Here is a 27,641-nt window from a genome sequence, read left to right on the forward strand (position 1 = left end):
TGGTTTAAAACTGTCAATACAGTGATTTATTATAATGAACCATGAAAATAGCCAACCAGTGCAGTGTCTGTGAGTTTTTCCCCTCCGCACAAACATACACTCACACACACACAAATAATAAAAAAACAAGGTTAAGTTGTCAATAAAGGGAGAAAATAAAACAACAACCATAAAATAAAAATAATGCTACAGTCACAGAAACATTCAGCTTTGCCAAGAAAAAACGATCATATTTACATCTATATTTCAAAATGGGATGGGAGCGAATTTTACAAGCATAGAAAAGAAAAGAAGCCGATATTTACATCCTGTTTCTGGTGAAAGCTGAAGTAACCACCTATACATTAAATTACACTTTCTACAAAGAACCATTGATATTCAAAAATAAGCCGCTAACGTCCTACTTGTAGGTGAGACCCATCTGCCTACCACAGAAGACTACAAGCACGAAAACTCGCGCGCTCGACTCCCCTAAGCTGCCATACACGCCGTAACACACACACACACACACACACACACACACACACACACTCGCACACAGACACACAAGTGCAGCCTCCTGCGGCGGAGACGCAGTCTCCTCCGAATCGTTCTTTCCTGAATCTGCAGCGGTGAACAGATTATTTGTTGTTAGACAGAAGAATAAAAAAAATAATTGCTTTTTTTTTCTCTATACAAAAAGCTTTTTCTCTTTGTTATAATGACCCAATAGATTAAAACGAATGGAGTACAGAGCTGACGACAGACGTATCGGGGATAACGGAGAGGAGGACCTGGGGGGTCGAGGGGGGGGCCTGGAATGTCCACCGATATTCAAAGTGCAGGAGCTGAAGACAGAACGGAGCTCTCCTCCCCAACGCCGACAGGAAGTCATACAAAAACGAGTGGAGGCCAGACGGAGGGGGCCGGGAGCACCAGGTGGATAGTTCATCTTCATTTTCACACGTCTTCTCTGAAAGTTCAGTTCGTAAAACTTTCTCTACGCCCCCCACCCCCATATTTCTTATTTATTTATTTTTTCTTAGGTGCCCTTTTATCCCACATTCAGCTGTTTTCCACTGGCCATGAGTTCATAGAAAACATATGTACACTTTATGGTACACACCCCAGGCAGAGCTCTTAGGTGGGGGCAGGGGGGTTGCAGGAGGGCGCTTAGTGCCACCCCGTGCTTAAGTACCCCGAGCTGTGGAAGGGGGTCGAGGACGCCGAAGCTCCACGAGGCCCAGAAGGCATCTGGGGGGAAGTGGCCTGGGCCTGTCCCTGTTGAGTCTGTTGGGGGGGTGGAGGGGGAGGCGGGGGCAGTCCTGTCTGCTGGATGGGAGGCGGGTATGTGGTCGGGGGCACGGATGGGTTTGAGGCGCCGCCGGGGTGCATCAGAGGCGCTTGAAACCCCCCCAAGTTCTGATAGTGGTGGGGCTGCAGTGCAGCGCTGGAGGCGGGGGCAGGTGGGGGTGGGGGAGGTGGGGGCGGTGGGGTGAGGGACATGAGGGTGCTACCAGACGGGGTTTGCTGCTGCTGCTGAGAGCTCTGCCCCTGTGGAGGAGGTGGCGGTGGGGGGGCGGAGGTCATCAGGAGCTGCTGCATGGGGGGAGGCTGCATGCTGACGTGCAGCAGGGTGGGGGCCGCCATCGCGTGCGGGGGTGGAGGAGGAGGCGGGGGCGGAGCAGCTGAAGTTTGATAGTGCACGCTGTGAGGAAGAGTCTGCAGTAAGGACTGCGAGCCCTGCGGGTACGGGGGCGTGACCGCAGGTTTGTACCCGGGAAAAGGTCCGGCAGTGGAGGGGCTCTGGTTCTGGAAGTAGCCCGTGGAGACGGGCGGTGCTGGTGGAGGAGGGGGAGGTGGGGGAGGCGCGCTTTGGGTGTTGTACGGGGGGAAAGGAGCAGGCCCGGTCTGTGCCTGCGGCTGTGGTTGGTTTTGAAGTTGGCCGGAGAACAGCGCCCTCTGGCTGCGGTAGGGGGAGCCTTGAGGCTGCGGTTTGGGAGAATGAAGCAGAGAGGATCCTGGGTAATGGACCGGAGACGAGGGCAGAGGAGCAGGAAGCAGCTTTGTTGGAGTCAAAGGAGCCGGCTTAGGTCCAGCTGGCTTGTTGGGCGGCTGGCCGCTTGGGTTTGGCGTCCAAGGCTGACCGTCTCCATCTTCCTCCCTTGCAGAGCGACTGGAAGGCGGGGCCAAAGGGCCAGGAGAGCAGGACTATCGGGAGGAAAAAGAAAAATTCTAGAATTGGATCCAATTTCTCAAGTTAGCTTTTATTTACACATCAAAACAAAGACCAAATCCGAATTCTTCCCCTGTGGCTGCTCCCAACCCCTACATTTATCCTTACAAACAGAGCGTTATGGAAAAATAATTCAAATTTGGACGCCACTCCCACTTGATGACGTCATCGTCGGTCAGCTACGTTATTGCCTGACTGCCAGCACTCGGAAAAAACACAACAATATTATTTTATAACTTTAAAAAAGGTCCCACTAAAAAAAAAAAAAGTAATTTCTTACGTTAAGTTAGTCCTTAAAAAGAAAACCATTTCGGACAACCTTACCCCTCCAAATGCCCCAAATGTTTTTCCCCAACCCCCCCACAATGGGGGGGTTGGGGAAAAACTCGTATTCGGCCAAACACTTTAAAAAGGACCCCCTCCGAATATCTGTTGATCATTTTTCAAAGCGTTCCCAGTGTTTTTTTAAATGATGAATTTGCTTGTTTTTTAGCCAAAATCTTTTTTGATTTTGGCTAAAAAACAAGCAAATTCATCATTTGCCTGTCGTTTTCTAGGACATAGTGTCTGCAGAGCAGCAGGAGTTCATTCGAAATTCACCTCTGAGTTGTAGGCAGGACCGTTGGCAGAGAGGAACCCCGCCCCCTTTCCCCTTCCCACTGCTGAGAGCTCTCTGCTTACACGCTCCCTTCTGATTCCTTACAGTTTTTGGGTAAAAAATGAAAGCTAAAATCTTTACATCTTTTCTCAGAATTGCAAAAGGCTACAGCACAGACATGAATTCTCCGTCATCTCTCTAGTCATCATGCTTACCTAAGCCTGGGGATCTGCTCCTGGTTCACAACAGTTTCAATAAAGAAATACTTAGTGATGCAATTTTGGGCGTAATTTTTTTTAAATAAGTCAGAAAAATTCCATAAGTAAATTTGAAAAAAACAATTTTTGTCAGACTGGGTCTTTGATTCACCTTCAAGTGATTTTCTAATCAAACTTTCTAAAAAAAAACAACAACATTTTAGTTCCTGATAAATAGATTATGACCTTTCTAAACGAACAAAAGGAACACGAGAATTTCCATTTGGAAGAAAAGGGGGGGAAAAAAGCAGCCTTACGGTGTGAGTTGGGGTTTTCTGAACACTTGGAGATGCACACTCTCTCAGTCCCGGGGTCTCCCCTCCTTCAGTCTCACCGTCTACAGCAGGAGAGCATCATTAGACACTGGAACATCTCACAGTAAACTATACAACTATATGTCTGAACGTCCTCTCTGCTCCCCTAAAAGACCAGACACTGCAGGACTATCGCTTGCTCACTACTCTTATTTTTTTTCTGTCAAATATGATATCACCCACATGTCCAAAGTCCGACCTGTGGGCCAAATGTGACCCGCGTTCAAATTTCCTGTCATAAAATTACGAATAAGGGGCTCCCAGCACTTTAAGAGCTGCGTGTACGATTTCTTGATTGCGATTGTCTAAATTACATTAAAATACCTAAACATGTGGCTGATGGGAAGAAATGTTAAAAAGTCCCATTAGCTGACACAGACCTAGGCGTATGAAATTTGTTCTCCCCATCCCCTGGGGAGCCCTGAGCTGCGCACCAGTTTGAGGACCATTTGGGGGATAAACTCTCCAATGCCGAGTGTCTCCTGGGTATGGAGTCTTTGGTACGACTCAAAGAAGTCGAAGAAAAAAGATTTATTTGTTTCCGTGATCAAAACCAGAAACGACTGTAATTCTGTATAAGATAACTATTTGCGTTATTTTTGTGTTTGTGTGATTTACACGTAGAAGTTTACGATGAGAATTTAATAGTTGACAAATTGTAATATTTCATATCAACCCAATATTTTTTCCAGACTATTTCTTCATTGTATTTCTGGTCTTCAAATATGGAATTCACCGCACTTTAGGTAAAAATGTATTTAGACATATTTCTGTTGTGTGTGAAGAAATGAAATGAATTTCAGTAAAAAGTTAATTTGCATTTGTTGTTATTTATAAGGGTTTTTGGCTAATTGCTTGGCCCTCATATATTTTCTGTACACCCCTGTTCTAAACATTTCTTCTCACCCGTCTCCTTGTCTTTGCTGAGCAGGAGGGCTCTGTGGTAGCTGCGCTCTCTGGTCTGTTCCACAAAAGTCGATGAGGTCCTAAAGAAAGGAGACACATTAGGACGTTTCACACGTGTTGTTGAGAGGATGAGCGTTTGTTATAAAAAGACGTACCACTGCCCCTCTCCTCTCTCTTCTCCTTTTTCTCCCCCAGCTTCCGTCTCCTCGCTTTGGGGCTCTTTTCCCGTGGTGACGTTGTTACAAGGAGCAGGGGGTAAAAGGGGGTCGCCGACAGGCTCCGTGGTCACGGGGAAAGCGTCCACGGTCAGGGGTGGGAGGGTGGAAACGGGGGAGCTGCATTCGGTCTTGGAGCCGCTGCGACGAGCTTCTCGCTGACGCTTTCGGTACTCGAGCAGAGAAACCTGGAAACGACGCGAGACCTCATTTAACAATCAGAGAGCGGCTCTCAGGTCTGACCAGCAGAGGGCAGCATAACAGCTTGAAGACTTAAATGGTCTGTGTAAAGTCTCCCTTGAGATCATGTCATCTTTTTAGTTTCATTTTAGAGCTTAATTAATTGAGAACATGACAGTTGAGCTAATATAAATATCCCAAAACACAGTATTGTTCTATAAGTATTAATTTTGCTTTAAAACGGTATCATCATATTTACAAAGTACAAACAACGTGGTTTCGTTCCCTCGCAGAGTGTAGAGCGTAGCCACCCTTCCAAAAACTCACCTTTTTCTTCTGTGGGGGGTTCTGTGCAGACCCTCCTTCGCCGCTGCCATCCCCATTCAGAGAACGCGAGACGTTAAGTATGCTCCCCTCCTCCAAGCAGGGGTAAAAAAGCTGTCCCTGGGACTCACTAAACTGAGGCTGGGAGGGAGCCTGTGACCCCGTCCCTGCTGTAGCTCCAGCTGCAGCCTCGTGCCTGAAAGGAGACGAGAGAGGCTCCAGGGTGTGAGACGGGGTGAGGTCCCTTAAGTTCGAGTTGACTGGAGAAAAGTTCAGGCCAGCTGGTCCAGTCGAGCCCCTTTCTGGGCTTTTTATCCACCCAGGATAAGAGGAAGCGCACGTTTCTACACAGGTGGAAGGCTCACTTGTGCCTTCTGTGACACCTCCCTCTGTCCGGTCCTCACTGCTGTCCTCCGACTCAGCAGGTGGAGGCTGAGGACTCTCTGGAACAGACAACTTTACTTCTGCTGCGAGTGTTTCTGAAGTGGGGTTCCTGGTGCAAGGAGAGGAGACCAATGACGGAGGACGATCAGCCTGGAAAAGAAGGGAAGAATTCACATCAAAAAAACAGAATCCCCTATGAATTTTAACTAAAATCACACCTCTTACCTCTTGCACACAGGGCTTGCCGGAAACCTCTGGTGAGGTCTCCATTGAAGATTCACTCTGTGCAAAAATGGGAGACTTCATCACCTCATATTCTCATAATAACTATGTCAGTTACTAATAATGCTCTTCTGCAGGAGCCTCAGGCTCCAGGCCTCGAGGGTCAACATCCTGCCTGTTTTTAAGACATCCTTATCTGCTGCTGAATACCTGGATCAGGTGTGTTTAGCCACTAGGGGCCTTCTGGTTTGTTGGAAAACCGTGGCCTGTAGTTTGAGACCTGTGCTCTACTGGCAGCAGCCTTACCTCCTGAGGGGTGTTGGGGACGTGAGTTGGAGTACTGGAGACCGGCTCTGCACTTGGTTCCTCTGTTCGGGGTCGAGGCGGCGTGGTTAATAAGACGGGCGTTCCGTGGGTTTCCGATTGGTCGGCTCGTGTGGGTGTGGCACAAGGGGAACCGTAGGGGGTGGAGCTCTCAGACATGCAGGCATCCAACGGGCTCAACCGTCGCTTTTTCAAAGGGGTGGGCAGCTCTGGAGAAAACACAGCAACACAGGGCTTGTTAAGCATCACAGGAACTTCAAACTTTTGGAAAAAGTCTGCAGCTGGTTCAACTTTAAGAAGATACGCTTCAATGCGTATCAGAACATTTTGAAAATGTGCGCCAAGAAAACGCCAACTTTGAAATTATACCAAAATAAAGTCAAATAAGATTAAAAATACATTCCAATACTGCTGGCAGGATCTGCAAATATTAACGTGTTCTGCAGGTATAAAAATCTGAATTCTGCTTTTTATTTCATGATTTGGAAAAACAAATCTGATGTCAGATTTGGGGCCACACCCACATTAGCCGACCAAATCAGAAAGCCACGGAACGCCCGTCTTCTTAATCCTTCAATTTCTGATCACATGATTGGAGCGGGACACCCCACTCCGATCATGTGATCAATTTTTTTAAATGCTCCACTAGAAGTCATTAATAAATCCTGAATTTTCATTGCCGTAAGTGCAGCAGGATACAGCACTAGTTTGAGCAGGAGACGCACAAAAACAAAACGGTGAAATTATCAAGATCTTCACAGATTCAGACTTCCAGGCTCAATAACTCTTTCAAACTGACAGCAAGCGTCTCTATTGGTTTGTCTCAAAGACAAAAATCCACTAAGGCATTTCAAACAAAAACAAATATTGTGCTTTTTTTTTCTTTTTTTAATGAGATTTAAACAGCAGCAGGAGTGGCACTCGGGTTTGTTTTTTTGGTTTGACGCGCCGCGTCAAAAACTATACGACCAATGAGAATGGCGCTTTTGCACACGTGTCTGGAGCTTCTGAAGTTACAGTAAAACACAACTTGGGGGCGCTCAAACACAAAACTGCCTTTCTGAGCACACATACCAGCGAAGAAGATAGACGCCAAGTAACATCTACACTGCCGCAAAAAATAATGACGGACATTCTAAAATATCCCCGAAAAAACTCACGATACATTTTCAGCTCTTGTACCAGTCGATAAAACTCCCCATGTTCTTCTCTTCTCGTAAGTATGGGATGTACCCAAAATCTGCGTCTTTTCCGGCGTCTTTCATCATTCAACAGTACAATAATTTCTTCATCGCTGGAATTGGAGCTAGAGCTACTAGTGCTGGAAATATTCATGTTCTCTTTGTACGATTCTGACAAGCGCATAAATACTTGCTCTCTTCTTCTGAGTAAAAAGCGACTTTCAGAAGCGTAAAGTTGCGCAGCGCCACCTTGTGTACAGGAGTATTTTTGTTTTACATTAAGCGCCATCTAATGTCAGGGAATGAAATTGCATGTTCGCTCGGCTCATCGTCAGCGAAAATCGCCTGGGTGTGAACACAAAAAAACGTGTCGAAAAACGCTGGCGAAAAACGGCTGGCGAATATTCGTCCCGGTGTGTACGGGTCTTTACATTGATGTCATGAAAATAGTCATCATATAAATGCAACAACAACGATTTTGGAGGAGAGTCATTTTTAATTTTTGGGAATTTCTAATATGAATCCATGATCAAAAATGTTCAATATTTCTCACATGATGAATTATCACCTCTTTTTTTACTAGTAAATAGTTTTTCTTGTTGATAGATAAATGATAAAGGAGGTTAATGAAGAAAAAAATAGAGGAAAATCAGGATTGTTTTTATTTTTGCATTTGTATATTTTATTAATGTGTTACCAAATGATCGGATCTGGAATTAGTATAAGCAGATTTGCAAAATGAAATGACTATTCTGGATCGAGGCCCCAGAAAAAACCTGAATGGGACATCCCTGGTTTCTAGCACAGCTTACCAGGTAGTGAGCAGGTGCCGTTGTAGGGCAGGGGGCTGTCAGAGTCCCCGCTGATGGAGGGGCTGAGGGGGCTGTCGCCGAGCAGACTCAGTCGTCTTGCTGGGCTTGTGGACCCTTCCTCCTCAAGCGCTTGTTTCAACCATCGCTGCCATATTACAAAAAGCAAGACAAACACCATAAATTAACCCTGAAAATCCAACTTAAAGACTTGTAAACATTGTTGACATCAAAACAAAGCTGCTAAATGTTTTTTTTTACTTTTAAGCAGTTTCCAGCAAAACAAAATCTCTCAATCAAGCAGTTCTGCCTACTTTGCTACATCATAAGAGCTTTAAAGTCCAACTTCAATCATCTTTTTTTCAAAGCTTTTCCAGTTTTCTAAGACATAGTTCCTGCAGAGCAGCAGTATTCCATTAGAAATTCCGCCTCAGAGTTGTGGGCGGATCCGTTAGCATGGAGCAACCCCGCCCCTCCCTTTCCCGTTGCTAAGAGCTCTCGGTTTATATTCTCCCTCATTTGTGGCCCATCCAACATATCTTCTGCATCACAACTACCTATCTTTTTTTTCCCCAAATGGCACCAAAAACAATTTTTATCGGAGTTGGTCTATGAGGAAACCCTCTTCTGTACCTTTTTGCAGGAGCCGGTGGCTGGTGGCGTTTCCGGCAGTTCCCGCGACCGCCGTCTCCCACTGGGGACTCCGGGGGTCGCCGGGCTGCGGTTTGCCAGGAATGGGGATGAAAAGCGGACGTAGTGTTTGGGCGTGCTGTAGACCTGTGGCGAGCAGGCCATGCCAGGTAAGGCATTGAGCTGCGTGGCAAGAACCTCCGGGTCGCTGCTTATTCTGAGCGGCCTCTCCGGGACTGGTTCTGGTGTTCGTACGGCACAGCGGTCCTGCTGTTTCTCTCCCACCCATTCGCTCACAAAGTGCTGTTCAAAGACGTTTATAAAAACACAATTAATTTGCTATCATAAATATACTACAGATACTGAATCCTAAAGTAAACAGACCCGTGTTTCAAGAAAAATCATCTCATTTTTTGCATTGCAATAAAAATATTCTTTAAAAAAAAGTTTTTCAAAGGAAAGTGTGTCTTAATAACTAGAATAGTTTTTAAAAAATAAGAATTCTTGGTAAGCCCATTTTTTTGTACCCCGTCAGCAGATTTTTTTGCTCATTCAAAGAAAATCTGTCAATGGGATAAGAATTTTCCATTTGTTTATAGTTTTTGAAGCGAATGTACTACTGTGAAGTGAAAATGTCCACACCTTTTTAGTTTTAAAGTTTTTGCTCGCTGTTCGGATTCTGTCGGGCGCTGGCGAGCTGCTCTGAGGAGGGCTGCTCTCAGGGGCTTGTGACAAGACCGCCTCTGGCTCTGGCAAAGGAAGCGTCTCTCCCTCTGGAGCGTCGCTGGTTAGAGGCTCCACAGTCTCGGCCGGAGAGCCGGGGGTCAGGTCCGAACAGGTGCTGATAGTCCGGGCTCGGCGGCGCTGTTGGCCGATGTGAGTGCGGTTCCTCGAGAAACTCTTCCTGTTCCTTGAAGGCTTTACTTTTGCTGGCTTTAGGCCCGGCTCCTCCTTCACCTCAATAAGAGGCTGCAAAAAAAAAAAAAAAAGAAAAAAGAAGAGGAATTTTAGGACTTTTTACTTTTGCAGATGTGTTTAACCATCAGACCAAAAGTGTTTTGTTTTCAGGCTCCGTTCTCACTTGCGTTACTGCTGGAGAATCGGCAGTCTCTGGTGTGGCAGGAGGTTCCTCTTTAACCTCGCCACGGCCCCCAATTTCTGATTTTATGCTACCAATTCTCTCCAGGGCTTGCTCTCTGCGCTTCTCCCTCTTCTCCATCCGAGCAAAGGCTTGCAGAATGGCCTCCATCTTCCTCTCCTCTCGGGTCTGCAGAGAGTCAGATGAGCGAGAAAAACAAAGAAAAGGGAAGGCATTCATGAGTACCCTACGAGGCCACAGGTGTGGTGCTAGGGGTTAGTGTGGGCTACAGAGCGAAACACTTGTACTGTAGTGCAGTGATGCAAACAGAGAGGCAGCTGGGAAGGCTGAAAACTCGCTTTAGCACAAGAAGCAAAAGAAAAACGGGAGCGACAAGAAAATGTTATGACGTCTTCTCAAAAATGGATTACAGCACTGCAGTTTTCCAGGATTTCCTTACATGGAAAACATGGCTACTTCCACCATCAGTTAGAACACCCCCTTCAAGCCCAGTTTACACCATCCAAACAGTCTGAGAAAAACATGTTTTTCCTTCAACGATCAGGGCCAAATTTTGTCTGTGAAGATGGGGCGGTTAGTGTGCTTAACCCCCCTCCCAGCAGGTCTGTTGTTGGGTTTATTTGTGAAAACTGGCCATGTATGGATTTAGATTACCTCCTTGAGTTTCAGTCCCCTCCAGCTTGAAGCCGCCCCGACAGCGAGATGGGACTGCTCTGCCGGGTTGGCCTGAATCTTTAATAAAGAAACAGCCCAGTTTAGAAGAGACACGTCCCCCCTAAACAAGGCTTAGCAGACATTGGGGGTCTGGACTAAACACTAACCTCTGCTGGTGAAAAATATATTCAGTTGGATATCTTAAAAGAAGTCAAAAATCTGCCACTTTCATTGATGGGAAGCCATTTACACAGAAACTATGAGAATTTTCAAATATTTAAGAGCAATATTTTTAACAAATCCTGTAGCTGTAACCCATTTCTACAATCAAATGTAAAGCTCTTGCATTTAAAATGCAATAAAGTCACACAGAAACACTTTTTTGTAAATACAGTGTCCCCTCGCTATAACAAGGTTAAAGGCGGTTTCTGGTGCATTAAATCCAAAACAAGCAAACTCAGGAACAGCTTTTACCCTAAAGCTGTTAAAGCTATTGCGCCCCGACCAGGACAATACCCCAAACCCACAAAAGTCACAGACAACATCGTAAGGAAAATCCCCAACTAAATCTAGCCTTTTTTTTTGTATTGATTTAAACAGATTTACCGTGATTTGAATATAAAAATATTTAGCAAATCTTTTTTTTTCTTAATTTTTTTTTTAACCGATGTCCAACAATTCGGGGGGAAAAACAAAATATTTATTGGAGTAGGTCTTTAATGAAAATTTTAAAAGGGTTTTACAGCCTTAGAACTTCAAAAATGTTGTTAAATGGCTACTAATTTGCAGATTTTGAGTTTTTTTAGAACGCAACTCTCTGCAATCAGAAACCAAGTCTGCTCTCCCAATTAAACCATACCAAACAAACCCCACAAAACAGGCGTAACAGACAATCAAAGGATGGATCACTATGCTGATGATACTCTGATCGCAGATAGCATTTCTAATGAGATCAAAGTCAAACAAATATTATTTAGCTGAAGTCTGTGTTTCAGGAAATATAGGAGAAATCTCAGTCCTGAAGAGTAATTTTAGTCTCTTTTACATTTAAATCAATTCACTGTTTAGATTTTGATAAACCATAACCTCTCACACCTAAAGGTCTCTTCATGACATCGCAGTACTACAGGTATAGCGGTCTCAGCGTAAATGTGTTTCTTTGTCTTGGCACCGGCGCCATCTCCTGAGCCAACAAAGCGCAGCCTATCAGATCTTTCCGAGTCAATGTGGCCCTGGCAACAAGGACGGTCCTATGCAGCCCATCTCTCCTCCAACCCCCCTCCTATCAACTATCCATCTACGTCTAGCTGATTAGCAAAACCGCGCGTTGCCCAAAGATGAGTCAGCGCTTAACACCCCAGGCCCACTGTGTAAAATGAAGCTGACTGCAGGGTAATTTCCAGAGTGCACGTGTCAGTGGGCTATACTGGATCGTATGTATGATCCCACCTCTCACTGGCAGAGGGAGGGTGCTGACGCCATGATAGGCCATATCGCACTACCAGCCGCGAGCAGATTAAAGGAGCACTGCAACCAGAACACCTGTGGATCCCATCAGCTTTAGCCGACACAATGATGGCTTCATTCTCGCGGGACTTTCATGTTTTAATTCAAGTAGCAACAAATGAGGACAATGAATGTCTGGCATAGAAAAGCCTACAAAAGACAGAACTGAAAGCTGAAGGAAGGAAGATGATGCAGGATGAAAGTGGGAGTATGAGAAGAAGTAATGCTGAGGAGGAAGCTAGTTAGAGGAGAACTGCTCCTATAAAAGCAAGTTCACACCCAGAACTCAGAGAGGCAATTCTATTTGCCACTTTTTGCCTTTTCTGCTAGATAGCAGCGTTGTGCAAGAAGGAAAATATAAATATCAAAAGAAGCTGTAGCCCCTAGCTTGACAGACTTACCATCTTTCTCCTTCTCTCTGCAATCTGCTCGTCTGATTCCATCTCTACTTCATTGCTAATGGAGGTTTTGTCCTCTACATCCTCAAATAACTCAGGATCCTGTAAGAGGAGAGCGGGATATGCCGCTTTTATCGCAGCTGGTCATTCAGTCTGGCTACAGACTAGACGAAACAGGGAAAAGTGGGAAAGAGGGGAAGTTGGGGAGATGGGGGGGGGGGGGGGGGGGGGGGGGGGGGGGGGGCTGGGGCAAAATAAAGCAAAAATAAAAAAAAATGCACACCTGATTAGAATTTGCAACATGCAAGAACTTTAATTGTGTTTTAGTTCTTCCAAAGTTGCAAATAATAAGTTCCTAAAGAAGTTATATTTAAGTACAATAAGATGGTTTTAAGTGTATATTATGCTTGTATATAGGTTTGCCACAGCTCTGGGACAGGACTCCCACCCCCTGATGCTCTTCAAACATCTTCCCCACTCAGAGTGAATGATTTTAGCATGGTGAGTCAACACGCTCCCTAATAAAAAAAAGCGTATTTGGTGAAAAGATGATGGATGAATTTGTGACTGAAATCGCAGCAAAATGAGTAGTTGGAAGGAAAAAAAAGTCATGAAAGAAAGGATGGGTGAAAAAGAAGTGAACTAAACAAAGAGGAATAACCAATAAAATGAATAACAATTGAAAACCATGCCAAGATCATTTTTACAGAGTAAATTGTAGCATAATGAAGGTGAAAAGTACCACCAGACAAATAAATAAACAGAGAAATTACAGGGAAGAGGAGATTTTCTGTGCATTGAAGAGCATTAAAAACTCGCCTGGTTGTTGGAGATGGAGAGGCGAAGAGGAGAAAGCTTTCTTTGTTTGCCGTCACCCACACTCCTGCCTTTCCCCTCGCCGTCTAAAGCAACGTTCTGGTTCTGCCCCTGGTCGTCTCGGACCAAGTCCTTGTCTTTGCGGCTCCCTCGGCGCCTGCCACCTGCACCCATGTTCTCCGTGGGCTCCTGGTTGTGCTTCAGCACTGGGCATTCTTGGTTTCCCTTCACGCAGGCACAGTCCACCTTGTATTTACTACAAGACATTTACAAGACGGGTTAGTTGCCTCACTGCTGATGTCCTGCACTCTGCATCGGATAGTTTGAAATGACTCACCAGTTGCCATAGTCGAAATCAAAACCGATTGTGATCTCTGTGCCTTTAGTGATGTGCCTTAGCGAGTAGATGTATAAATGCAACATGCCATCCTCAATGACGTGCCGCACCTGAGAGAAGTTTAGCAATGCGTGAGTCCAACCGTTTGCAACCACAAACAAAAATACTGAATTAAACAAAAATTGCATTTGAAAGGTTGCGCATACTTCGGCATTAGGGCTGCAAGAACGCCGAATGAATCGAGCTTCGTTACCGAAGCTGCGAGCGTCCACACACATCTCCAACCCGTCAAATTTGGAGTAAAATAATACAAACGGGTACGGCCTGAAAAAGAAATAAAATGAGAGGCATAAATGATTTGAAAGTAGCAGAAATACTACTGAAACTAGCAACATTTCAACTGTTCTATTCATCTTTTCAAAGCGTTCCCAGTGCTCTATGAAGTATCCCACCTTTAACCAAAATACGAAAAACTGCTGTGCTCTAGGTCAAAGTTTCTGCAGAGTGGCAGTAGTTCATTACAAATTCGCCTCAGAGTTGTGGGCGGCACTGTTGACGCAGCGCAATACCAGCCCTTTCCACTTCCCATTGCCAAGAGTTTAGCTAGTTTACAGCCCCTCACACCCCCAACCCAACATTACTGATGCAACAACAATGGCGAGCATTATTGGAGTTATCCAGCCGTACAGTTTTGAGCCAGAAGCTTAGATGAAGAAACTAAAAATGTACACAGATCTAGTCGTCTACAAGTGGTATTTATCAGAATGAAGCAGGGCAGACAGCTACGTCACAAAAGTTGTTTTTTTTTGTTTTGTTTTTTTTGTTTTGTTTTTTAAACGCCATTTTTTTGATTCACAATATGATACCATATGATTAAATACTCAGTAACGCAATTTTGAGTTTAATTTTCTTGATACATATCCTCCATCATCAGAATGTGCCACAAGAACATGTTAAAAACACAGTTTTCATCAGAGTGGGTCTTTAAAGTCTGATTTGTAAACTACAGAGAGAATCCAGACCTCTTGAAGAAGTATCCATTGGCCTCAAACTGCTGCCGAAGCATGAACTTTCCCCGGTACTCAATGATCAGGGAGTCTGGGGCCAAGTCTCGCACAGCCTTCAGGATTTTCTTGTTCTTCTGAACTTGACTCTGGAAAGTTATTTTTTAAAAATATGTATAATATTTGTTAACATGGTATATTTGAATATATCAAAATATATTTAGGTTTAATGTCAAAATGGCAACGTTTCGGTAAATGAAGCTGAAAAAAATTAGGGTTTACCTCCACTGGGGGCTTGAAAGAGGCCGGGTGCGTGTTGTAAGCCAAGCTTCTGCCGTCACCTTGTTCTTTGACGCGCAACAGGACTTGAACGTCCTCGCTATACTGATTGCTGCTGGCCTCTTCATAACGCTCCATCCACGTCTTGATCTTGCTCTCCCACAGAGATGGGTGCTCCACCGGCTCCACCTCAGGAGCAGCACCCTGGAAAAGACATTATTCTCCTTAGTTAGGGCTCAAATGTTAAAAATCAAAAAGATGCAGACATGTGATGCCTTCAGCCGCTTACCTTTACTCTTGAGGACTTTCTGGATCCTTCTCTGAAGGCCTGGAGATTGTGTAACCACATAAGAGATCAATTTTAAAGTAAATAAATGCACTAAATTATCCATCTTTACTGATAAAATAAAAACATCACCTTTTTAGCTTTGGCAGAGGGTGCTGGGGGGTCTTTATCACCACTTTTTTTACGCTTCTTATCAACCTGCTTATTGCCAAGTCGCCCGGTCGTCAAGGTGATGGTGGTGGGTGTGTGCTGAAAGGTGGAGTAGAGCTCTAGTGGGACCTCATCTCCACTCTCTGTGGCACTGGTGTCGCCGTCTGAAAGTGCAGACAACTTGTTACACAGCAGTACGAACAAAGAACCACACATTGTCGCTATCACTGAAGATAGGCGGGCAAATTAGACAGTTGTAGTTTACTTCTTGTCCATAGGATGTCACTATGGTCCAAGTTAAGACCGGGAAAAAAATTAATGAAAGGTCTATCTGGCCTGCAGGGGGAGGAGGCTGCACCCTCTCACAGCCTACAACCTGCAACATTCACTAACAAGCTGGCCTTTTACTGCAGTGAGGAACGCAGGAACAGCAGAGATGAGCTGTTGGTGTGGGCTCTCAAAGCAAATGACATCCTATAGCATTCGACAAGAAATGTGCCTCTGAAAACATCAACTTAGTCCGGTTGCACTTGTTACTGCTGAGAATGAACTGGGTAGTTTTGAAACACAGGCTCGCTCACCAGATAAGCACTCCCTCTTCCTGGTTTGCAGGAGGATGGCCCTCTCTCGGTCCAGGTGCCGTGGCTGGCAGCGTTCACACAGGTAGGTCTCAGGAATGTTCTGCCTGTCGATGCCCATGCAGTCTATGTGCTGCCAGGCGCTGTAAACCAATCAAAGTTACTCATGAACTCAAGTACTTGCGCCACTTTTATAAACTGGCTTCTTGAGACAAAAAAATTATTCAAAACTCAACCCCAGTGGCTGAGAAAAATGACTCAACTTGTAAATACTTGTGCTGCTCAGGACTTACCTGCACTTGTCACAACAGATCATGTAGCCATCGTCGTGGGTGAAGCCGCAGATGCAGCGCGTGATGTCCGCCCCGTAGCTGCCATCTTCTGACGTGCTGAGGGTTGTGCCCCTGGAAGCTTCGTCCTGCCCTCCAGAAACAAAAAGCCCCCCCTCTCCTTGTCGTATCAACATGGAGGGTGGAGGGGAGGCTGGCGGCGTAGGCGGGGGCCGCGCCCCATAATTATGGTCCTAATAAAAAAAAGGTGGAGGGGTGTACAGGTCATGTCATGAATTAAACTGATGAACTGTAAATTATTTGGGATCCAACAGGACTAAACTCAGCCGTCATCAACATGACACTTTATCGATGCTAGCTTAAAAAAATACGAACTTAGACAAACAGTTTTGGTGTATTTTATTCATTAAAAATGCCTGTTGGGCACTTAATTCAGACCCAAGAATTTGTATTTAACTTGACGCAGAAAAACAAACAGAGTTGGTGTTTTTTTCTGTACAAAGGTCAAAGGAAGCATCTATACTCACAGCATATGGTAGGCCAATGTAACTATGGGAATGGTGAGAACTGCTGCTGTAAATCTGGTGTGGGTAGCTGGACTTTTCCACCACCACTGGGCTGGCCTCCACTGATTCTGGTCTGTTGAGCAGTAGCACACAAAAAACCCATTAGCATCGACTTGAACTCTATTAACAAGCTAATTCTTTCCCCCTCCAACAGTTCCAAGTGAAAGTTCATCAAAAATATAGCAGGGATGTATCTTAAGTAGTGATGTTGACAGAAGCAAGGTGTATCAAGTTAATGTAAAGTTTTGATACTGGTTTCTATGCACACAACAAAAACAGACTCTTGCAACTGCAGTAAAAGCTGACAGTCAGACAGAAAGACAACAAATAACAGCTATTGACCTCTGAACCCGCAGGTCCAAGTCACTTAATTGTTTCAAAAATATGCAGCGCCGTTTGCGCTTAACTATAACTGTGCGTTCATTTCTTTTCCAGCCAATTCATGCCAAACCAGTAAATCTGCTTTCCCTAAGCAAGGCACTGTAGCTGAAAGAACCTGTTTTAGTTCTTGCAGACCAACAGCGAATCTATTTTTCCGTTTTTGAGGACGTTGGTACAAAAAGAAGAGGGAAGTAAAAGCAAAACAGACACTATGAGACAGCGTGGTCACGTACAAAGGGGAAAAAAGGAGGGAAACATGGAGTAAAGGAATTGAAAACTAGAGACTGCCATCATACATTAACATGAAATCATTCTCTAATTTCAGAAAAAAGAATCGCAGACTTCAGGTCTGTGTGACAGCTCATGAGCAGCACATTTCACTCTCTGCTCCTTTCTTAGACTGAAAGCATGTGTCACCCATAAAAGCGCAACTGCAAGCTGGTTTCTTCAAACAAATATGAAGTCAAAAGTCTCGTGTTGGACTTCCCCTTATGAACAAGCAAACCAGTGTTCTTTAAGAAGGCAATGAATAAAAGGTAAGGCAATGACTCAATAACACATGACAAACTTTGAAAGTGACATTTCCAACAAAGGCACCGTCCTAAGAACCAACCCATTCAAATGAAAAAAATTGAAAACTAAAAGGTTAAACTTTAAACACAAGTTTGAAAGAGAAAAACAAATAAAGTTGACTTTTCCTTTAAATTTCGCCCCTACTAGTATACTTGAGAGGTAAGTTACTGTACCTGCATCAGCCTGTCTCAGCGGTACGCCTCTCCTTGTACGCCGAAACAGCACTGTGCAACACTTCCTGTATGCATTACCTCTTGATACTTCACTGTCAAAGCCAGAATGTGAGTGCTTACATGAATTCTGGAGGCGGTGCCACTGTTAGGGGTGTGTGCATGCACAACAGATCAACTGCTGAACGCCGCTTTTATCAGTTTAGGGCTAACAATTAGGAGAAAAGGCGGTGACCAACTGAGTAGCACACAAGGGAGTAACACACAGAAAGTGTGCAGGTTAAAGCACACAGGTTTGTGTTTGCAGTGTGTGTGCATGGATACACACTCTCTTTTTTTGTGGGTTTTGGGGAAGTGAGTTATAAGAGAGACGGAAAAGATAAAGAAAACCATTTTTTGAGGAATGAATTTCCATTTGAAGTCACTATAAATAGCTTGGAAATTTGAGAAAAAGTAAGAAGGAAAACCGCATCCAAAAAACACCATGACAGGTCGCAGTCAACGAGGATGAGGAATTATGGAGATTTAAAAAATAATTTAAAAATAAAAAAAGACTAGAGCAAAAGCAAAACAGCCCTGAACAGCAAGAGGTAATGCGTTTGGCTCCACAAAAGCTCCCACTTGCTGCTATGGCAACACTACGTATGCTGACTGCGAGTGTGCGCACACCAGGCTTTGTGTGCAACTGTGGACACACTCACACACACTGCATTAGCCAACAGCTGGTCATGCTGCTGCAGAATTCAGGGGGACGTGGAAAGGACATGATGCTGTTTCTGGTGAGTAGCCAGCCCCACTGTTACAGATCCGGCTGGCTCCCTAGCAATTCTCCATGGAGCGCCACATGTATGTCCATCTCTGTTCTGTCCTTCTGGTCTGGATGGGAATTGCGCAGCAGCAGCAGCAGCAGGTGGAAGCCCATTTGAAATTTGATATCTGCTTTTTAATCAGACTCAGAGCAGAAATGGACAAAAAGCAACTTGGGCAGGGGGCGGGGGGTGTAACTTCTTCCCGCTGCGGAGCGGGAGCCCTGTGGAGATGAGGCAGGATGCAGGGCAATGCCTAGGGGCTGTTTAAGACGCCATATCTATTCGAGGACCACCTGTCACTCAGGCCAGTAACTACAGCAACAAACCTCACGCAATGCAGAGAGGAGGGAGGGGAGCAATGGGCAGATACCATGGCAACTCGAGCTGTCACGGCAACAGGATTGATGCAGGGAAAGGGGGTGGGCTGTTCCCCCTTTTAAAGCGAGAGAAGCCTCACTATAAGTTGATGACGTAAGTTCTTTTTAAGTCATATGTCTTGCCTTGTTTATTTGACCAAAAAAAGTCATGGCAAATGCCCTTGACAAGACTACAGGGGGGGAAAAGAGGAGGGGGAGAAGAAGCTTGTTGCCATGGCTCTGTGCACCATTTTTGCTTCACTTACTAAATTCACGGTGAATGGGTACAAACATCATGCCACAAGTCATGGGGGGTACTTCGGCATGCTTAAAATACAGCTGAAGCAACAGGGCTATAGTTGCTTAAGTAGAAAATGGTAAACACACAGACCACACCTACATGTTAACATTTAATTAGTACAGGTAAATTAAAATTACAACTGCTGAGACAAAATCAGCCAAAATAAGCTACCACTTCAATAAAATCCCATTTGTTTTTGGTAACTTCAATAAATCAGACTCAACATTAATAACTAGTTTCAAACGCAGAAGCTGCTAAATGAAACTGCATGTGTAAACTTTTGTTTTTTGATGACCTGTTAAGACCGGGTGTTACTCACTCTGAGCCTGCAGCCATGTCCAGGTACGAGGTGTCAGCTGTGTCCACCCCTACTGGGATGACTATGCTCATGACGTTCTCTGCTTATTACTTGTTTTCCTACTGAGTCCAGAGAAAGGGAGTCCAAAACACTGAGGCATGCCAGCCACAGCAGTCATTGCAGACATCCAAGTGCATCCACAAGGCCTGAAAAAGCGGAGATGGAGAGAGAAACAATTAATGGAAATCATTTCTTAGGGCGTTATTTCCATCGTTTCTGTTAAGACAAAAGCATGACTGCATTCTTTCTTAGACTAAAATTACCCACCACACAGTGAATGGGGCATTCCCAGAACGTGTAATAGAACGATGCACAATTTCAAATCACAGAGTCTCTTGAAAAGTGAAACATTGACCAGGAATTCCCCACCTGACAGAGCTACCAAGTTATGCTAACTGATTTATGAAAAACAGGATATGCGTTATGAGGTGAGCTCTGGGCTGCAGCTCAAAACTGTGCTAAAGCGACCTTTTTACCACCATCTGCCAGAAATGCATGAGGCTGCAATAGAAGAAAACCCCCACAAAGGGGAGCAGGAGAACACACAGCAGCAAGCCTTCATGGAAGGAGGGAGGATAATGCAACACAGAGGCCATTTTTGCCCCCTTTAACTAAAAAGGACTGCTCTATTCCAGGAACCTGCTTCCAATAAAGACACAACTGAGTCATTTGACTGTGTGTTAAGGTTCATGAATTTCATTAGAAAAAAAAACGCTTAAGATGCTATTACTTCTGCTAGCACTGCATTTGTTAGTGGATACATTTTGACCTTTTTAATTCTAGAGTACTAGACTGGTTACACAAAAACACAATAGTTGTAGTAGTTTGGGTGAAGCCAAGTGTCACCTTACGATGTAAACATGCATTGGAGCATGTGCGTTAGTGTGGCTGTCCCTGATGCAGGGAGCTCTGTTGATAAGCGGGATTAGTGGGAGGGGACAGATGCTGAGACAAAATAGGCTGGAGGTCACACCTCCGCCTGTTGGTGCAAACTGTGGCCAAACAAAAGCTCCGTTCGCAGCTTTGGGGAATAAGAGGGAGAAGGGTTTTTTGAAGGAGTAATATGTCATGTATTTAATAGGGGCACCCTTTGTAAGCAAAAAAAAAAAAGCAGTGTTGCATGAAACTCGCCTCTGCATGCCTGGGATATTTTGCGGGCGAGCACGTCTCCAGTACACTCAGATACAGTATCTTATGAGGAAAGATTTGTGTCATTACCAGGTGAGCTAAAACATCTGACTACACGGATTCTTTCTAGAAAAATGTCTTTTGGTGGGGGAAAAACAAATAATGGAAGCCATCCTCAATAGATTTAACAGCTGTAGAAGTTAAAGTAGGAGTTATTTCCTCTAAATCTTGCTCCAGCAGGACTGTGAGACCCTTGCAGCCCAAACAGCTGTCAGTTCCAGGCCTAATTAATAGAAAAAGGAAGACACTGGTGGGTCTGCATGTCAACCAAAGCTTCAAACTCCACTCTAATTTGGAGTGTGGTACCTGTGTAAAAACAGGGTTCCAGGCAAATTTATGACTAAAACTAAAGTCAACTTTTCCTAAAAAAGATCTTTTAATTAGGATTATGCAGTTTGTATCCAAAAAGCAGGAGTTCATTTGAAATTTACCTCTAATTTGTGGGCAGGACAGTTGGAGCAAAGCAACACCGTGCCCCTTCCCCTCCCTGATGCTAAGAGCTCACTGTTTACATCCTCTACTGCTAGCTTAGAGCCCCTAACATCCCCAACCTAGTGGTACTGGTGCAACAAAATCGGCGAGCATTATTGGAGTTTTCTTGCCATACACTTTTGAGCTAGATGCCAGTTGGGAAGAGGAAAAAGAAGACCAACATGAATCTAGCCGTGTACAAAAGGATGCAACGGGGCAGCAAGTTAGAGGCCTGCTTGCTCCTGACTTACAATGATTTAGGATGTATTCAGACTTCGGAAAACAGTTTGTTTCAGACCCGGCTCCCTTAATTTGGTCCGGATAGAGCTTTGACCTTGCATTTTGTCTGTATTCAGGCTGCCATCAAGCAGCCTTTTCCTGATCCGAACCAAAGCTAGTTAAAAAAAAAAAACGCCTGTTTGAAAGTCAGGCTTTTACTCGCTTTTTTGGTCCGGTGGAGGCAACACAATTCTGTTAAGGAACTGCAAGGTAGATTTTAGGATGATGTCACAGCAGCACGTGCCGTTCAACGAGACCATTTAAAACGCATTTTCAGCCGGATTAAAATAAACATAACAAGTAGGTAGTTGGATTCTTATTTCCTCTTTGATAACACCACAATTGTTGCTTTACATTTGTATGTGGTGTAACTGTTGCTACACTCTGACTGTGTTTGGATCACATGACCACTGGCTACGGTGGCCGTCTTGGAGACCAGGGTTCGCTTGGGTGTATTCAGACTGAAATTTTGAGTCTGAATACACCCTTAAATCAAGAAATAACTCATTTTTAAGCCTAATTTTCTTTATGTCCTCCACCATCCTAAAAATGCAACTAGGACACGTTGAAAGCATCAAACACATGATTTTCATTGAGTGGGACAACTCTGTTGTCTTAGCCCTTCATCGTAAATGTCAACTCTACCAAAAAAGATGCTCCAACAGCACTCTATTGTAGAATTTGTATTTTCTTTCCATAAACCAACTAGTCCTGGTGTTTCTGGTGAGGAGTACACACTGGTACAAGCACACATTCACACATACAAACACCACTTAACTTATAGAAACTGACAGATAACCTCTCGCCCTGTCCTTTCAAACATTCTTCAATGGAGGAGGCACTTTGAGCTGTGTGCAAACATGAACTGCAGCCAGACAGTCAAGACTGACAAAAGTCAGGCGGGGAGAAGGGGGAAAAAAAAAAAGAAGTACGGAACAGTAACATTCCTAACTAAATCTGAGCTCTGCTGTGACTGCCTGTCTGCTCCTCCTACTTCCTAGAACTGCCCATCACCCTGGAGTGGAGAAATACAGCAAAAGAAAGGGGGGTGGGGGGATACCCTCACTCCCCTGCTTTCCTGTGCCCAGTCACCCCGCCCAAGCAGATTTTTTTTCCCCCCTCCTTCCTTAATGCACTTCCTAAACCGAAGTAACGCGGAGCTGAGGGGAAGACAATGTCGCAGACACGGTTCCAAATTACTACCGAACCATGAGAGACCATTTAAAGCCACCTTTGGCTGAATTCAGGGCTGTTGTGGAAACATGTGACCGGAGCAAGCGGCGGGGAAAACAGGGGACATAGAAAAAGGGGAGGATGAGTTCAACAAGAAGAGGGAAAAAAACGGATTAAAAAAACGGTGCGAAAGGGTGCAAAAAGGCACACAATGGAAATTTGGTTAAATGAGTAGCGTTTGATTTCAACAAAGCTAAAAACCTCTCTTTGTACTACCGGGGACCTTAAAAAGAAAAAAAAAAAATCCATCCATGAGGGCAATGGGTGGGGGAGGTGTGTGGATGGGGACTGTCTGACAGTGATGCTACACAGACCTGTGAGCTCTCTGGGTGGCAGAGATGAACACAAAACAACCATATTTGCCTTATTCCCCCCCTAAAAAAGGAGAACACATTCCTGTCGCTAGTTAAGCAGCCTCCCATTTCAACCCTCACTGACAAATCATAGTAGTGGTGATACTTTGAACAGCTTCCCTTTCGCACTGATTTGTTGTAATAACTAGACGCTTTACACTGTTTTCACTGTTTTGACAGCCAACCCTCAGCAGATTGTTCTTTTAGATAAGTAGGAGGAGCATGGAAAAAATTAGGAAGTCTCAACTCAATCTCGTGCCCCCCCCCCCCCCCCCCCCCCCCCTGCTACGGCAATGTGACTTCACAGCGAGCCCACAGCTGGCTGCGGTGACTCAGCTTAGAAACGGTTGATACACTCGGGCGAATACAGTCACATACACAGGAAGCCTGACCTGGATGGAATGCAAGTCCGCCCCTCTATTTGCAAGAAAACACTCCAATCATCGTCTGATTTATTTTAAAAGCGTTCCGTGATCGTTTCATTATGATTATGGCGCTTTTTTATCCACAAACTAAAAAAAAAACAATCTGTGCCATTTTCTATAACAGTTTCTGCACTGTGGCAGTAGTTCATAAGGAATTCACCTCAGAGTTGTGAGTGGAAATGCTGCCAGGGAGTAAGTCTGTCCGCACTTTCCATCATCCCATCACCCCCAACCTAACATTACAGGTGCAACAAAAATGGCGAGCAATGTTAGCGTTTGTTTGGTTTGCAAAGCCATACCCATTTTATTAATTAGAAATTAAGTATGTTGACGAAGCACTTTGCGACATACTGATGTGGCTCATCAATCAATTTTCAGAAAGTTTGATTTGCAGGATTCTTTCTGCATCTTTGAAATAATGTAGTTAACTGTGAGAGTTTGCACACATATGTATAAAATCAACATGAATTCGCACAAATACCTTAACAGTGAATGAATGGAAACACTATTCAAGAAAAGCGCAGGTTGTCGTTACTGTATACAAAGTCACACAACCAAGCTATAAATGGTCAAGGTTGAGTTGCTTCAAATAATTTTAATTTACAACAGCATTTGTGACATCAAACTCTTTTTGCCAGGGCACCAATACAATACACTGCTTGAGCTATTGTAATTACAAGTTTGACAAGCAGGAACACATGCAGCTGGTCATTTAAGCATTTAGAGAATGCACTAGCCAGCTGAAGAAAATGTGAGCTATGCGAGCATGTGTGGTGGCAGAAACATGGGTAGAAGCTTGTGGACATGTATGGAGGAGAAGAACTCTGACATTATTGAATGATCCATGTCATGCCTGTAAGGTAACATTCCAACATCACCAACATTGGTGCCACATCCCAGTCATGTTTAGATGATCCTGCTTTATGTTACTGTAGCACAGAAGAGAACCAGGACGGTTCTGGGAGTGTAGTAGGGCTGCAGTCTCAGCAGCTCCAGCACTAAGACCACCTGTCAGGGAGACAGCTTTCTAGTTTAAAGAGGGATCTATTACGGCGCAGCTAGCAGCACAAAAACAGGTCACCTGAGCCCTGGTTTCCCTTCCCAGCTGGAATACCATGTGACAAATTGGGAGCCTGAGCCTTTCAGCTTTGTCTCAGGGTCTCTCGGGGTCTGAGAACCCCACGTGAGATCACTGGAGACTGGGCAAGAGCAACAGAGCTTAGTAGTGAGCAGCATCTAAGCAGAAAGTACAGTTCTGTTCAACTGATTTATTTGTTAACCGTATGTGTGTTTTAGAGCGTGTGAGGGTTAAAGGGAAAAGAATGGGTGCCATGAATCTGTGCAGTCTGCCAAAGAGCTCTGTCCCTTTAGCAGCAAACTAAGTGCACACATCAGAAGACTGCTGGGCCAGTGAACAGCCTTAGCTTCTTTACATGTGATGTTAGGCGGCTACACTAAAAAAAAGAGGCACTCGAAGTATCGAAGCACGCTTTGTGTTGAATTTGGCCTTTTACACGCTTTACAGAAAAACTCTGGCAGCTATCGCGACGCTAAAAAGGGGCAGAAAAAAAAGAAGAAAACACGCCACTGAGCTAAATGAGCTAACGGAAGTTAGCGACCATGATGCGTAGATGTTTTACACGACTGAGGTGGATTAATGTGTTAGTCGTCACAGACAGGAAGGAGAAACGACATCGGCGTCGAAAATGGCAGTTCACAAGCAACTGCGTTTTCGTGCCATCACTCGTGCCATGACTGGGACTGTCAATGGGGTTTCTGATCGTATGAAAGGGGCGACATACCCGAATGTAACATCCCCTCCCCCACTGTTGCAGTATTTGATCCCAATTAGACACCAACTCTGACATGAACGTACAGTACATTTTACCTTTACAAGGAGGTATAGCTTCGAAAAAGTGTCCCCCCACCTCTTTTTTTTATCATCTACTTAATCGTATTAAGACTGCAGTTCCATAATGAACCATTGAGATAGCAGCATACGCTAATCAGGCGTTTAAGTCACTAACAGCTGCTTTTACTCCAAGTTGTCTGGGACACAACCAACGGAGCGTTTTTACGCATCGCTGGCGCGCATCAAAACCCCGATTGTCCCCCTACTTTGAACAATGACATTATTAAAACATTTCGGAACGAAAATCGTGCTGTGAGGACGAGGTGAGGCAAAAAAAAAGCTACCATGACGGGGTTATGTGGTATTTGCACAATGACCATGTTGTAAACATAGCTTGGCCGATGGCGCCTTTTTCTGAAGAAAAAAAAAAATCACACTTGTAAAAATTGCTATCCAATATAAACTAACCTATCAAATCGAAAATAAAGCATATACAGTTGAGTAGAACTATAAATATGATCGATTTTCGTGCTTAAAGAGAGATTAACAAAAACAAGATGTAAAAATCAGCATATTTTATACCACGGATAAATGGAAGAAGGATGCGTTTACGACCCCCCCCCCCCGACCCTTAAAAGGTCTTTAATATGGTAGTGTTTAAGATACGAGTGCTATTTTAGTGTGGGCGAAGAATTAGAGAACAGCTGCACATTATATGTATACAAAAGCAAATAAACCTGTGCGCATTATGGCCCATACTGTCAGCATGTGAAACCAAACACCAAGTGGCACCCCTTTTCTTTCTATCTGCCTGCTTATTAGTGAAAATCGACGTGCGTGGAAAAAAAAATGTCGTGCTTCCTAACGGCGAGCTTCTCATGACCAATGTTCACTTCTGACCGTCTGAAAAACCTATATTTTGGGTTAGCACGACGTAATAAAACCTTTTCCTAGTCTAGTATCACGTTGTCCATGCCGGTAAGAGACAAATAACTAAACTTTGTAGCAAATTGACTTTACCGCCGATGGGTAATCCCTGCAAACCAAACTACATAATATTTGCGTGACATTACATTACGTGTTTTGTCAATCCATAAACGAAGTCAAGAGCTCTGCTGTCTGTGTCAAGCTAATTTGATCTAGTAGCATGCGCTAGTTAGCAAGTACTCTGTTGGTTTGCCAACTTGACACTTAATTAGGAACCTGTAGCATCAATTAAATACTTTCGTAGTTACATGAGCGTAAATATAATTGATATTGTAAACCTATACAATCATCTAATCCTTTTTATCAGCAAGTAGAGACGCTTAAAACTCAGCTGGATACGTTAGCAAGTATAAGCATGATGTGCCTAGCCAGCTAACTAAAGCCAACAATAGCCTTCCAAGTCGGATTTGTGCTAACCCTGGAACTAGCACTTATACTAGTTTACTTACCGTTTTAAATCCAATCTGGAGTGACCGAATGGTTGAATGGGGGACCTGGGTTAGACCCCCGTCGCAGCTTCCACAACCAAAACAATACTTCAGTCCACACACTGCGGATCCTAAGGCAAGCTTCAAATTGTTTGTATATCAACTTGTCCTTTACGTACTTCTTATTTCTGAAAATTCCATAGTTTTTCTTGGTTTCGCCAGAACCAGAATATGTTATGGAATCGCTCACAAACCGTTAAACAGAGCAGCAGTCATCGGCGACTTTAAAAAAAATTAGATCCTCCAAACCCAGTCTCTTTTCCCTTTGCAAAAATGGCGGCCCTGCCAGGACTGCCGAGACTCCGCCTCCACCACAAACCCCCCCTCCCTCCAAAGCCATCAGAAAAAGAAGAAGAAAAAAAAAACTAGCACCGCCTCCTCATACTGCGGGGTTACACTCCCTGTTTATCAGGGGCGGTTTGTGGCCTTTTTCTTTTACCGTACACATCCACATATGGAACGGCGATGGAAGGAATTTGAAACCGTCTTACTTTTTGAAAAACATTTTTTAGACAAGCAGCTAAAACAACATTAACAAAAGCTTTGTAGAAAGATTTTATTTCACTTTCGTGAGCAGATTGTCTTTCTGTAGTTTATTTTGTTTCCAGTAGGTCACATGATTAGATTGATTTAAATCTAATCTAACAAAACAACTTTTGGTTGCTTAAGTAGTGATGGTTATCTCACAGATTTTGTACTGAAAGTGAATTAATGTAAATAACTACGTGTTTAAAATCTGTTTTGTTTCCTTTCTCCCTTAGGGCAAATAGGGAAATAGGGTACCAAATAGTCATGGCCTTAAAATGAACCCACTGCAAGTTCATGCCCTGTTAAACAAAAAATAAATATATATTGCAAAAGACTGGAATAAGTTTGATTGTTTTATTTGATTTAA

General features: G+C 44.2%; 1 protein-coding gene across 5 annotated transcripts; it reads right to left on the reverse strand.

The window, feature by feature from the left end:
- Positions 1-27,484, reverse strand: kmt2e (lysine methyltransferase 2E). Of its 5 annotated transcripts, XM_023952596.1 has the most exons (25): positions 26,708-27,484; positions 19,432-19,616; positions 16,484-16,595; positions 15,960-16,189; positions 15,670-15,809; positions 15,071-15,252; positions 14,942-14,980; positions 14,656-14,856; positions 14,392-14,522; positions 13,576-13,693; positions 13,370-13,479; positions 13,036-13,288; positions 12,220-12,318; positions 10,313-10,390; positions 9,641-9,826; positions 9,202-9,528; positions 8,563-8,862; positions 7,933-8,077; positions 5,922-6,148; positions 5,619-5,675; positions 5,013-5,543; positions 4,446-4,693; positions 4,291-4,370; positions 3,328-3,407; positions 1-2,190 (listed from the first exon to the last, which is right to left on the reverse strand). In XM_023952596.1, the coding sequence occupies exons 2-25, from the start codon at positions 19,500-19,502 to the stop codon at positions 1,153-1,155; spliced, it is 4,983 nt and encodes a 1,660-aa protein (XP_023808364.1). In that variant the 5' UTR covers positions 19,503-19,616; positions 26,708-27,484; the 3' UTR covers positions 1-1,152. The 5 variants fall into 5 exon arrangements, with proteins under 5 accessions (XP_023808364.1, XP_023808365.1, XP_023808366.1 ...); XM_023952597.1 differs by lacking the exon at positions 10,313-10,390; XM_023952598.1 differs by lacking the exon at positions 12,220-12,318 and having other exon boundaries at positions 26,708-27,483.
- Positions 27,485-27,641: the final 157 nt, after the last annotated feature.

This window comes from Oryzias latipes, chromosome 23, assembly GCF_002234675.1.
Source record: "Oryzias latipes chromosome 23, ASM223467v1".
In the NCBI taxonomy this organism is placed as follows: Eukaryota; Metazoa; Chordata; class Actinopteri; order Beloniformes; family Adrianichthyidae; genus Oryzias; species Oryzias latipes.

Bases quoted from the DNA above. Each gene is read 5' to 3' on its own strand.
- kmt2e (XM_023952596.1), bottom strand. From the start codon at position 19,502: ATGAGCATAGTCATCCCAGTAGGGGTGGACACAGCTGACACCTCGTAC. The intron at 14,857-14,941 runs GTAAGCGGCTGA...TGTCTTTTCCAG, and splicing joins GAAAGTCCTCAAGAGTAAAG to GGTGCTGCTCCTGAGGTGGA. The intron at 9,529-9,640 runs GTGAGAACGGAG...TTTTTTTTGCAG, and splicing joins ATTCTCCAGCAGTAACGCAA to CCTCTTATTGAGGTGAAGGA.